Source organism: Mytilus edulis, chromosome 3 (genome assembly GCF_963676685.1).
Source record: "Mytilus edulis chromosome 3, xbMytEdul2.2, whole genome shotgun sequence".
Taxonomy (NCBI): domain Eukaryota; kingdom Metazoa; phylum Mollusca; class Bivalvia; order Mytilida; family Mytilidae; genus Mytilus; species Mytilus edulis.
Window position 1 is genome coordinate 14,306,280 of NC_092346.1, and position 13,769 is coordinate 14,320,048.

General features: G+C 33.4%; 1 protein-coding gene across 1 annotated transcript in view; it reads left to right on the top strand.

The window, feature by feature from the left end:
• Nucleotides 1-13,769, top strand: part of LOC139515869 (uncharacterized) — a 66,193-nt gene that overhangs the window by 31,937 nt on the left and 20,487 nt on the right. The window contains exons 3-4 of the mRNA XM_071305607.1: nt 6,480-7,043; nt 9,159-9,295. Of these exons, the coding sequence (XP_071161708.1) occupies nt 6,480-7,043; nt 9,159-9,295 (701 nt within the window). The remainder of the gene's footprint in view (nt 1-6,479; nt 7,044-9,158; nt 9,296-13,769) is intronic.

Below are 13,769 nucleotides of genomic sequence, written 5' to 3' on the forward strand. Positions count from 1 at the left end.
GTAAAAAAAATCACATGCATTTCTGCTGTTTTTCCATAAAATTGAATTGAAAAGATCGAGCCTCAAATCATTGTTGAAAAACAATACAAAATTTCTAAATCTATGGTGGTACGGATAGGAACGTATGGACGGTCAAACTGAAAATTGCTTATAAAACATGCTAAAAACAATCTAAATGTTCATATAAACCCACTAGGAAGGCTATATTATTATTCAACTATCTACAAATCAATTAAATTGTATAAAAACTTTCATATTTAGAAAATTCACCATGGCTATAATGCGAAACTAAACTTGTAACTGTATTGGTATACCTGAAGCTGTCTCCTAAGTGAGCAATTATTTAACTACAAAAAAGGGTGTAGAAGTTCAATGTTTGTTTCTTGAAACATATAAATGACCCAAAATTTAAAATATGAAATAAATACAAGACTATATAGCAAAGGTTACAGACTCAAGTTGGGTCATGCAGGTGTGAGTGGCACCGTTAAAGTCCAAAATTCCTTTAATGTCCACAACACTGCGAAAGTCCACAACAAATCTCCGCTAAAGTCCACAACGCCGTTAAAGTCCACAAACTTTCCGCTAATGACCACAAGAAAACGCCGTTAAAGTCCACAATAACAAGTTCCTCTAAAGTCCACAAAAAAAAAAAACACCGTTAAAGTCCAAACATTTTTTTATTTATTATCAAAAGATTAATTCGTTGTGTTTTTACTCTCCATAATATAGATCTAAGAAAAAGCATAGAGCTTTAATTGTTCTTGTAAAATATTTCTTATCAGCTTGAATTATATTTTTGATAAATGAAAAGATAATAGTACTTAGTTTGTCGGTCCGTGTAACACTTATCAATTCAAAATATTAAAAAGTTTTCGAATTTTTGATTTTTGAAATTTTGATCAAAGTTTCAAAATATCAAAATTCCAAACATTTGAAAAATTTTGAAATTTTGAAATGTTCACCAAATAGTTAAAATTTTAAAAATTCTAAATTGCATTTTTCGATAGTTTGGATATTTGACCAAACTTTGAAAGTACTAATCGTAACGTGCAGTTTTGATTATTTCGCTTTTAGAAAGTTTGATTTATTAAATTTTTTATTAAAATATCAAAAATAGAAAATGGGCGAATAGAGGGTTACCTGTAAACTACTAAAGGGAATAAAATCGAAACGAAACGAATGTTTCAGAACTATTTGGTTTTTCCAGCGGCCAGTTAGGAGTAACAGTGAATACTGCTGAGTTCGCAGTTAGCCAAATAGTATGTTAGGGTTGTGAATATATTTCTACTGAACTGTAAGCAATAAAATGGCTTAATATCCACGTGCAATTTTTAAATGGTTATTATAATACATGTTTATAACTTTGTAATAAATTTTTACAGTGTCTCATAAGTCAACTTGTTTGGCTGGGTGTTGATTATTTTAAATATTGTATATTATTCAGCTGTTAATCAATACGTGACACTTTTGTTTAACATTTAATCAAATATTTCGGTTCTTTATAAATTGATGGCCTTCTAATATTCGGCTTAGAGCGTGCCTGAACTGAAAGGTAGATCCCGAAAGGCGCTTCGGACACATGCAATATTATTTTTAACGTTATGTTTTAATTTTTTTATCGATTGCATGACGATCATATATTGCCTTTTATAATTGATTAAAGTTTAAAGTATTGATATGGAAGGAATACTGAATGTATGGTGTCGCAATGAACGGTTGTGCTATCCACAAATGTGGGAGGTTGTTGATATAATTTTGACAATACTATACGGTATTCACGCTGAATTTAAGAGTAAGATCAAATATCAGTAGCTTGAAGGTTGATACATTTTTAACATTCCTACCATTTACTAGTAAACGTAAACCAAAAACATTAAGCCTGTATATGTATGTAATAGTTGCCGTTGTACGTTAAGCGCTCATCTATCCATTTGTAGGTTACGACATTTTGAAATGGTAATTTGAAAACAATTTTAAAAAGTCAACGATAAGCATAGGATCAAGTTGAAGTGACCAATCGAGACCAATCGAAATCGGAAATATAAATACTAAGGTGACACTATATTTTACTTTGATACCTCCACGAGGGGCTTCAATGATGGTACATTTTAGGTGCAGATACATGAATTTGAAAATGTGGCCTGGGGCTTAGTTAGAAAACGTTAGGATAGATGCTTGTAAAAAGAATATACATTTATCATATACTAGTATGTAGCTCCGTTACGGGTCGGTTGCCCCCTAAATCTGTTTTTAAAAGGCGACTAAAAGGAAACGGAATATTTAAATTGCATCAATGGATACTTCCGTATTTGTTATTTGCGCGTTTAAGTTATCGTATTACAATCAATTTTGAGCAAAGTACAAGTACATCCAGTCAAAATGGGGTGTGTAAAGAGAGTGCCACGCTAGCTTTTCTGCGCGATAAATTATGCCGTTTTGGCCATACACCAATGTTGCTGTCGAAAAACCAGGATATATAAACGCTGAATTTAAAGTTTAGCATTTACATGCAGAACGCTGAAAACCGAATATTTGAAAGTCAAGTAAATATAAGAACTGAAACTATTTTAAGTTCATTAGACCACATTCGTTCTGTGTCAGAAACCTATGCTGTGTCAACTATTTAATCACAGTCCAAATTTAGAGCTGAATCCAGCTTAAAAGTTGTGTCCATACTTGCCACAACCGTTCAGGGTTCAACCTCTGCGGTCGTATAAAGCTGCGCCTTGCGGAGCATCTGGTTGTTATCATCTTGAATATTATTAAAGATAGATATAAACAGCAGCAATAATGTTCAGCAAAGTAAGATCTACAAAAAAGTTAAATGACAAAAATTTTCAATTGACCCCTTAAGGAGTTATTGCCCTTTAAAGACAATTTTACACAATTTTTTCATCAAGTTTGCTAACATTTAAAAATCTTCTCCTCTGAAACTACTGGGCTAATTACCTTCAAACTTTAACTAAATGTTCCTTAGGGTATCTTGTTTATGAATTGTATCTGAAGTTTTGATCCAGCGACAAACATGGCAACCATGGCTAAAAATAAAACATAAGGGTCAAATGCATGCGGTCGTATATTGGTCTGATGTTGGCGTCGTCGTCGTCGTCCGAAGACACATTGGTTTTCGCACTATAACTTTAGTTTAAGTAAATAGAAATCTATGAAATTCAAACACAAGGTTTATGACCACAAAAGGAAGGCTTGGTTTGATTTTCGCAGTTTTGGTCCCAACAGTTTAGGAATAAGGGGCCAAAAAAGGGCCCAAATAAGCATTTTTCTTGGTTTTCGCACAATAACTTTAGTATAAGTAAATAGAAATCTATGAAATTGATACACAAGGTTAATGAACACAAAAGGAAGGTTGGGATTGATTTTGGGAGTTTTGGTCCCAACAGTTTAGGAATAAGGGGCCAAAAAGGGGCCCAAATAAGCATTTTTCTTGGTTTTCGCACGATAACTTTAGAACAAATGAATAGAAATCTATGAAATTTAAACACAAGGTTTATGAACACAACAGGAAGGTTGGGATTGATTTTGGGAGTTTTGGTCTTAACAGTTAAGAATTGGGCGCCAAAAAGGGCGCCAAAAAAGCTTTTTTCTTGGTTTTCGCACAAAAACTTTAGTATAAGTAAATAGAAATTTATGAAATTTAAACACAAGGTTTATGACCATAAAAGGAAGGTTGGGATTGATTTTGGGTGTTTTGGTCCCAACAGTTTAGGAAAAAGGGGGCCAAAGGGTCCAAAATTAAACTTTGTTTGATTTCATCAAAAATTAAATAATTGGGGTTCTTTGATATGCCAAATCTAACCGTGTATGTAGATTCTTTATTTTTGGTCCCGTTTTCAAATTGGTCTACATTAAGGTCCAAAGGGTCCAACATTAAACTGATTTTGATTTTAACAAATGTGCAACGCGTTTGATTTCAACAAAAATTGAATTCTTGGGGTTCTTTAATATGCTGAATCTAAACATCTACTTAGATTTTTGATTATGGGCCTAGTTTTCAAGTTGGTCCAAGGTTAAACTTTGTTTGATTTCAACAAAAATTGAATTCTTGGGGTTCTTTGATATGCTGAATCTAAACATCTACTTTTTTCAACACATTGGAGATCATATTGTACTTTTAATTGCATATCAGCAATAGTCTTTCCTCATGTATGCATAAGAATACAGTTGACTGTAATTGCTAACATCCACTTCATTTCAACTTTGATAGTTGTCTCATTGGCAATCATACCACATCTCCTTATTGTCCCCTGTGCAACGCGTTTGATTTCAACAAAAAATGAATTCTTGGGGTTCTTTGATATGCTTAACCTAAACATCTACTTAGATTTTTTATTATGGGCCCAGTTTTCAAGTTGGTCCAAATCGGGGTCCATAATTAAACTTTGTTTGATTTCAACAAAAATTGAATTCTTGGGGTTCTTTGATATGCTGAATCTAAACATCTACTTAGATTTTTGATTATGGGCCCAGTTTTCAAGTTGGTCCAAATCGGGGTCCATAATTAAACTTTGTTTGATTTCAACAAAAATGGAATTCTTGGGGTTCTTTGATATGCTGAATCTAAACATCTACTTAGATTTTTGATTATAGGCCCAGTTTTTAAGTTGGTCCAAATCGGGGTCCATAATTAAACTTTGTTTGATTTCAACAAAAATGGAATTCTTGGGGTTCTTTGATATGCTGAATCTAAACATGTACTTAGATTTGTGATTATTGACCCAGTTTTCAAGTTGCTCCAAATCGGGGTCCATAATTTAACGTTGTTTGATTTCAACAAAAAATGAATACTTTGGGTTCTTTGATATGCTAAATCTAAACATGTATTAAGATTTCTGCTTATAGGCCCAGTTTTCAAGTTGGTCCAAATCGGGGTCCAAAATTAAACTTTGTTTTTTCAACAAAAATTGAATATATGGGGTTCTTTGATTAATGCTGAATCTAACCATGTATTTAGATTTTTGATATTTGAACCCGGTTATCGAATTGGTCCACATTGAGGTCTAAAGGGTCCAAAATTGAAATTTATTTGATTTCATCAAAAATTGAATTCTTGGGGTTCTTTGATATGCTGAATCTAACCATGTATTTAGATTTTGGATATTGGACCATAATAGGCAAATGTCCAATTTAAAATTTTTAAGTTTTTAAGTTTAAGTTCTTAGACCACATTCATTATGTGTCAGAAACCTATGTTGTGTCAACTATTTAATCACAACCCAAATTCAGAGCTTGAATGTTGTGTCCATACTTGCCCCAACTGTTCAGGGTTCGACCTCTGCTGTCGTATAAAGCTGCGCCCTGCAGAGCATCTGGTTAATGCGCGATTTTAGACTAATATTATAACTATAATAAACTTGATTTGAAATTGCTAGCAATAACAGATGGCACCCTTGTTCCCCCATTGCCAGGGTAACGGCAGCCATTTTGAAAATTCCAAAGTCAAAGAGGGCATCGACACATGTCAAGTAACATTATTGTAAAGTTTCATTGAGTTTGAAGCATTTTGAAAATTTTGATATGTTTGGTGTTTCAATGGTAACGGTGAACATTTTGGAAATTCCAAAGTCAAATGGGACATCCGCATATGCCTGTCAATATTTCTGTGAAGTTTCATAAACTTTTAAGCATCTTGTTTTTTTCGGGACTTTTTTGCTGTTTCCATGGTAACAGCGGCCATCTTGAAAATGCCATACCCAGCTTGCAAATCTACATATGCTGGTTAACATTATTGTACAGTTTCATTAACATGGTTCATAAAATTCCGAGATATAAGCTGGACAAAAAAAGTGGAAGAAAAAAAATAAGAAAAAAAGAAACATAGAATAACAATATGTCACCCCAACTCCGTTGAGGGTGCCATAACAACGCCGTTGAGGGTGCCATAATAAATAGAAAATTTAAAAAGAAAAAATGACCAGCAGGATAAGATCTACAAATACGTCAAAATGACTGAAATTGTCAGAATAAGTTTTTATCTTTCATCTTCCTCATTAAGTGTTATATTTTAGTGAACAAATGTCAAAATATTCATAGAAATATGTAAATGATAACTGCTTAAATTGGGTTATTTTTGACCGTCAAAATATGCATTTTTGAGGCAAAATCCAAGGGGACCTGTTACAATGGCAAAGGGGACACAAAAATGTTTTTGTAAACATATTTCTTGTTTGTTTATCGATAGCTACCAATAAACAAAATTAAGTATAGTAATAACATAAACGGTACCAATTTTTCTGCACCAGATGCTCATTTCGACAATAAACGTGTCTTCAGTGATGCACGAGACCAAATCTAAAGTTGACATCAGCAATATCTCAGAGCAGTTTGAAAATTGGCGATAGGGAAATTTGAAGGATATTGGCAGGGACATATGTAATCGTAAGTGAAATAATACTGTGTATTAATAATCCCCTTGGTTTGAAGTCAACACATCTTACTTGCAACATTACTTATATCTGCAGAAAAAGACAAAGACAAAGAATCTGATATTAACAACAGAATAATGGAGTCAGTTGTTCAACAATTCTACATAAACAGCAAAGATCAAAGTACATCCGAGTCTTTACATGGAATGATAGAGAGACAACATGAATATCAAAATATACCAACATCGTTCGAAAAAGAAGAAATTCTTTATGAAAGGATTAAAAAAAAAAAAGATGTTGTTTATGAAAGAGTTGAAGAAAAAGATGATGTAGTTACTGTCGAGGTTGGAATTAACACAACAGAAAGAGATAGTCCTGTTCATGTGTTGGTAAAAGAACCACACCAACCACCTTCATTAGAATGGGATGACAGTCAAAAAACGCCAAAACAAATTGCATCTGAAGAGCTTTCAGCCTTATTCAAGTCTGGTGTAGTTTTGAATGATAAGGCCGAAGATTACACTACATTAACTTTATGGGATTTTGCAGGTGATGAAGAATTTTATGCAACACATCAAACTTTCCTTAATCCAGATGCTGTTTATCTTTTGGTAGCTAATTTAAATGACAAAGACAACGATAATGAAAACCATAAACATGGTATGTAAAATTTAAATCATGAATTAAGTTAGTAGTTTGAAATGGGAGTATATATGGCTTCATTTCATTTATGCAAAAAAGTTCTCCATTGTGTCAAATTGAAATGCAGTTTTCACTTCAAGCTTGAAGATGGGGTCATTCTGTTTGGTTTGACATAAACTGTATACTATTCATGTTTTGCTTATAAATTGCAATAACTATTAGTGATTAGGAGACAAAAAGAAGAAAACAAAAATATAGTAAGGATGTTCCAATTCTTTTTATATGATAGAGTATAGTAAGTTTCCTAATAATGCAAGGTGGTAGTGGGAAGTACCACGTGATATAATAACATATCCCCTGAAATCATCAGTATGACCTTTGACCCTGAGTTTCGTCAGCAACAAAATATTTCATGTTTGTTTAAATCCTTTTCTTCTGGAATATATATATTCATCTTACTTTATTTGATTTTAATTACTGTCTATTGTGCTATACAAGTTTATTTTTATATAACATTTTTTTAATTCGGGTTTGTTATATATTTCACGTTTTGTGATGGCGTCAATATAAGGGGACTGGGACAATGCGGCCATGTTTGTGGGCTACTTCGATGTAGAAGGTAGTAACAATGTTGAATCATGTCAGCAGGAAATTGTTACGCTAAAACCACTGACATTAACTTCTCATTAGCGAGTCAGTGTACTAACATTCGCATCCACGACCACGATTCAGATACTAGTTATTAAGTGCTCTGGATGTTACGTCCAACAGCGTAGTTCCAATGTCACCTTGCAATGTAAGGAAATTGTTAGTTAACCAATACTTACTTTTAAGTCGAAGGTAACGACTTTCTGAGAGGCAAGGTGAGACCAAGTGCCATCCATACCTTCTCCCTTAGGTTTTTAAAACCCATAGCAGTCTATGAAGGCTGATGATTACAGGGGATTATAATCTCACTTGGTCCCACGTAGTGTCACCATGCATTACCTAAGTCAACATTTAACCTACAGGTAAGTATCTTTTCATTAATAGTTATGTGGGGAAAATGATTATTGTTGATATTGTAATAATCTCTCAACTTTTGTCAGCATGCACATATTTGGTCAATATAGAACTATTCTATAAAAAAAAATTCTTTGACTTTTATCTACAGTCAGGGTATAAACTTATATAAATTATTTTTGTATACTTGAAGATGTAAATAATATCAATTTGTATATGAACTTTTTGTAAATAGATCAGATTAAAAAAAATCAGGATTTGAATAAGACTTCTCCACAATTTTATTTATACAAGTAATTAGTATACCCCACTTTGAAGAAAGTGTATATACTAGTTTACGTCTTTGCATCTGTTCGTCCCAAATTTCTAAGGAACAACATGTGTAAGCTTCCTACAATTTGGTATCACCCTTCATGTGAGCATGCTTTATTATTACCATGTGATGCTTTTCAGATTCATCTCTCATTCATGACTTCAGGTTTACCAAATACTTATTATGGGGGTATTTTGTGAGCATATTATTGCAGCTTGAAATTCTGTAGCTTTGTTCAGGTTTGTACGCAAATTTTGATATATTTCAATATTTTAAGAACTTTGCACTTAATAGTACTGTTCACAGATGTCACTTTATTAGGCAGGCTTCCAACCATTTCTCCCTTCTGACTTATATAGGCAGGGGTTTCTTTTTCCCCATAAATAGTTATTCGATGAATAGTAAAGACAATTTTTAAAAACAGACAATCAAACATTCCATAAGAGCAAAAAAGAAATAGTGATCAGGATGCTCATACCTTGAATGCCGATATCTTCTGCTATGAAGTTCCCATCTGTTATATTTCAATGGTCATTGGTCTCATTACATGGATCTTTAACAGCTTGTTTAAAAACGTAACTTTTTTTGTAATGTGAATTTTCCCCTTATTATGAGTAAATATGATAACTATGGGTTCCTTGCAACAGCTACTGTTCATTAGACAGGTTTCATCTGACCTTGACCACATTCTTAAATTGTTATCGCCTTAAAAATTGCTATAGAAACATGTTACAAACAAAACATATTCTTTATGATTAATTTAAAATTTTAAAAAGTTTATATAACCGAATTCATTTAAAACTATGATTTTTTAAAAGCTACTTTCAAATTTTGGATGGACACAATACACTGCTATGGCTGCAGAGCAGACAAAAGAAAAGTAGATCCTATAAAACAAGATACTCTACTAAACCCACCAGTGATTTTTGTTGGCACACACACAGATGAATTACAGGTTTGATATATCTTAGTACTTAGTTCTCGTTTTGTTTGATATAATTTACTACACATTGACATTTAAGTTTGACACTTTAGAATGTTAAGACCATGGCAGGTGTGTTTCAAAATCTGTCAGTCAATAATAATCCTCAACCATTGCTTTTACCTTTTATTCTTTAGTTCACACATGTTCAGTCCTTAGTTTTATTTAACATGTTTAAGGCAGGAAAAGTTTATTTTCGTTCATTTTTTGCTATTTCAATTTGGCGTTGTACAAATGGGTATACGAGTCTTGTTCAGTTCAAAATCTATTTCTTTATTCATGGTAAATCCACTTTTATTTTGTTATCAGAGTCTCAAATCATTTTAAAAAAATCTTACACCAAACATTTTGTTTTTGATGGCCCTTGTTATATAGCCATATTTCCCCTAGTCTAAGTTTTTTCCCTGGAGGACAATTTAGATCATTGCCAGTTTTCCCCCATAGAATACTTACAATACGTATACATAAAGCCACTTTTCCGCCATGCCAATATTTGCCCCATAATATAATTTTCATTACAATTACATTTACATCAAAATTGCAAGGTCATTTATTGCATATATTTCCCGTATAGTGTTGGTCTCTCGAATGCTACGATAAAATATTTTTCGGCATGGGTTGCATAGAGGAAATGTTTGATACAAATTGTGTGACCGTTTTGTCAACACGCGTCTCGGTTAAAAACGAAAGGAGAGCTAACAAACGTATGTGCGGCCATAGATCAGGCATCAACAACAGAGCTAGCGACATTCTTTACCAGCATTTTATCCAGCCTGATCATTCAATCCTTTCTTTGAAGTGTGCATCATCGAAAAAATATATCACAAAACTAACAATCCTCATTTTGCAACAACTTTTCGTAAAGAAAAAGAAGATAACTGGATTCAACAATTGGGAAGTGTGACATAAGCTGGTTGCAATGACAAATTGTTGGTATAGGTATTCTATCTAGTCCCTCTTGTAGTTCGATGAAGGGGACAAACATTTCAACGTAAGCGCATGGTAATGGTCATTTTCATAAACATCACCAACTCTCCATTAAGTCTCCATTAATGACCTGTAATTTATCCGAAAGCCGGTATTCACCACATTGCAAGAACCTTTATTCATAAATCCTTTCAAAACTTCATTTTGGGTACAGCTTATGTTTGAAACCCACTGTTACAAACCCTCATTCAAAACAATACAAACTTACAGCTATTATTATGGATATTGTAATTCAAAGACTTTTCAAAACAGTTCTTATTGGAAATGACGAAAAAAAAGAAAAGATACCTTCTTAAATTTCCTTTGCCAAAAAAACTCTCGATGCTGGCAACTTGGGCAATATCCTTTATCATAAATTAGTTCAATAAAAAATACCTCCCTTTATTTAAAGATAAGCCTGTACCAATCATTCCATAAACCTTTACCAAGCCAATTGCAACTGAAGTTTTCAATTACAAACACGTATTGCAGAATCTCTATATTGACGACTTCAAGTCTAAACCTCCTGATAGCACTTGTGCTAGTTCCGCATTCATATATAATCTGGCTGGCCACGTTACTGCCGGTGACCTCTACATTGTCAAAAATACTTCCCAGTCAAAATGTGTGATCTAAAGGTCCGAAATATTCAGACCCTTAATCAATCAGTTGGAAACATAATTTCTAAATACTGATAGATTCAGTCAGGGATTATGCCAGGTAATGGATTAAACACGAGATAGAAGACGTAAATAATTTTTCCGAATGCATTTAGGCTGTGAGCTCGTTAAAACAAATCAAAATTAAGAAACTGAATTGGTCTATCAATACATGTTCTTCATTAATCGTTAAAGGCCCAAAAGTTGCAAATCACATGTCCTACTTCCCTGTTAAATTAAATATGTTGCTGTTGTCACCGCAGATAAAGCACCAAACAAAATTTTTTGGGGTGTGAATCACATTACAAACAAAAAATGTACATAAACTGCTTGATAAATGAATTAAGTATTGACAATTCACTTGGAAATCAACATTAACCCCAATGTCACTTACTAAGAGGAAATCCTGGATAATCATACATCTGTTGTATGTTCCTTTGGAATTTCAACAAAAGATGAAGAACTTGATAATCAATCAATATATTAAATACCGTAACTACACAAGTGTCATTAAATTAAATATGTTGCTGTTGTCACCGCAGATAAAGCACCAAACAAAATTTTTAACTATTTTGATCTGAGCGTCACTGAGAAGTTGGTATCCTTGGGAATGCCGATAGTTTGATGTAAAAACACCTCCTCCAAACGTAACATACATGTTAGCAATTAAGAAACCAAGCATCTTGATCAGGTCAGTTTTAGAGAATTGTTTTGTTTAAATCAGAGCTGTCATAACTATTTTGATCTGAGCGTCACTGATGAGTCTTATGTAGACGAAACGCGCGTCTGGCGTATAAAATTAAAATCATGGTACTTTTGATAACTATCATTACAAACAACGGTAAATTGCTGGGTCTAACAAGTACTCCAAGATACCTCTTTCTAAATTATTAGAATCATTTTTATCAGCAATCAAGGCCGGGCTTCAAAGTTCTTGTGACTCTACCTATTCTAGCGGTGTCGTGAATCATGTCAATCATATGTGGATTCTATAAAAATTCTAAAATCTTTTATCTTGTAATAGTATTAACATTTGACTTTTCTAAACTTAACAAGTACTTTATATTCCAAACTAAAAGACTAATTGAAATTTTTAATTTAATTTGAAAGAGTTGGTTTTCCTTTGTTTCATAAAAAAGAATGACAGCTCTGATTTAAACAAAACAATTCTCTAAAACTGACCTGATCAAGATGCTTGGTTTCTTAATTGCTAACATGTATGTTACGTTTGGAGGAGGTGTTTTTACATCAAACTATCGGCATTCCCAAGGATACCAACTTCTCATTTTACCGACTTGTTCCTTTATTCTTATGAGGATGGCTTCATACAGGAAGGAAAAAAAGAAGTTAGCAGCAGTATCCTGTATCTTTACTTTCCGCTTTATAGATGATGTTCTCTCACTGAATAACTCACAACTTGGTGACCGCATCTATCCCATCGAACTTGAGATAAAGGATACATCAGATACAGTTAAGTCTGCCTCAGATCTTGACGTACTTCTAGAAATTGACAATAAGGGTCGGTTGTAAACAAAACTTAACGACAAAAGAGATGATTTCAGCTTCACAATTGTGAACTTTCCATTTCTATGTAGCAACTTTCCAGTAGTGCCTGCATACCAAGTATATCTTCTAATTGATACGGTATTCCTGGACTTGTATTTCCTATCATGAATTCCTTGACAGAGGGTTATTGCTCACAATGAAGCTCTTAATCCAAGAGTTCCAAATGGTGAAGTCCCTGCGTAAATTTTACGGACACTTATCACGAGTTGATAGCCCGATATTGTATAACGGGTTTGTACAAACATGAGCAACATGACAGATGCCACTTGTTGAGCGATATATGCTCACCATTTCAGGCACCTTATATCACCCCCAGCTTTTGGTGGGGGTTAATGTTGATTAGTCTTTAGTTTTTGTCCGGATTTTCGAAAGACATATCGGTTGTTGATTTGGTGATATACGTCGGGCAGTATTCGTTTAATAACATGAAAACGCTTTGACAATTTTTTTTCAAATGTTGTTTGCTGTGACTTAATGTAGGTCAAGTTCAATTTTCTACGATTTTAGCTTTTCTCCTTACTGAGTTATCGCCCTTTTTAATATCCAAAAGTGGTGCTTATCATGTGATTGAGTTATTTTTCTTTGAACAGTAATGGTAAGTTATATATATCAAGTTTGATTACACTAACATGACTAAGTGTTTTTAAAATTATTTTCACCTGCTTAGATGGGAGGTTTGGCATGCCACAAAACCATGTTCAACCCACCATTTTTTCTTTTACAAATGTCCTGTACCAAGTCAGGAATATGGCCATTGTTATATTATAGTTCGTTTCTGTGTGTGTTACATTTTAACGTTGCGTTGTTTGTTTTCTCTTATTTTTGAGTGCAAATTCACATTGCGATAAGACGTGTCACGGTACTTGTCTATCCCAAATTCATGTATTTGGTTTCGATGTTATATTTGTTATTCTCGGTGAATTTTGTCTGATGCTTTGTCCGTTTCTGTGTGTGTTACATTGCAGTGTTGTGTCGTTGTTCTCCTCTTATATTTAATGCGTTTTCCCTCAGTTTTCGTTTGTTACCCCGATTTTGTTTTTTGTTCATGGATTTATGAGTTTAAGTAGCGGTATACTACTGTTGCCTATATAGATAACAGATCATCTGGTAAATGTCTTATAATTGGTTTGACAGATTTATTTGAACATTTTCTGTTTCTTAAGTGTTGATGATTATCAATTTTATAGGACTGGTCTATTTCTTTTCTATAGTAATTTGTTGGAAGAAATTTTGTGGTAGACATGTTTGTAATTATG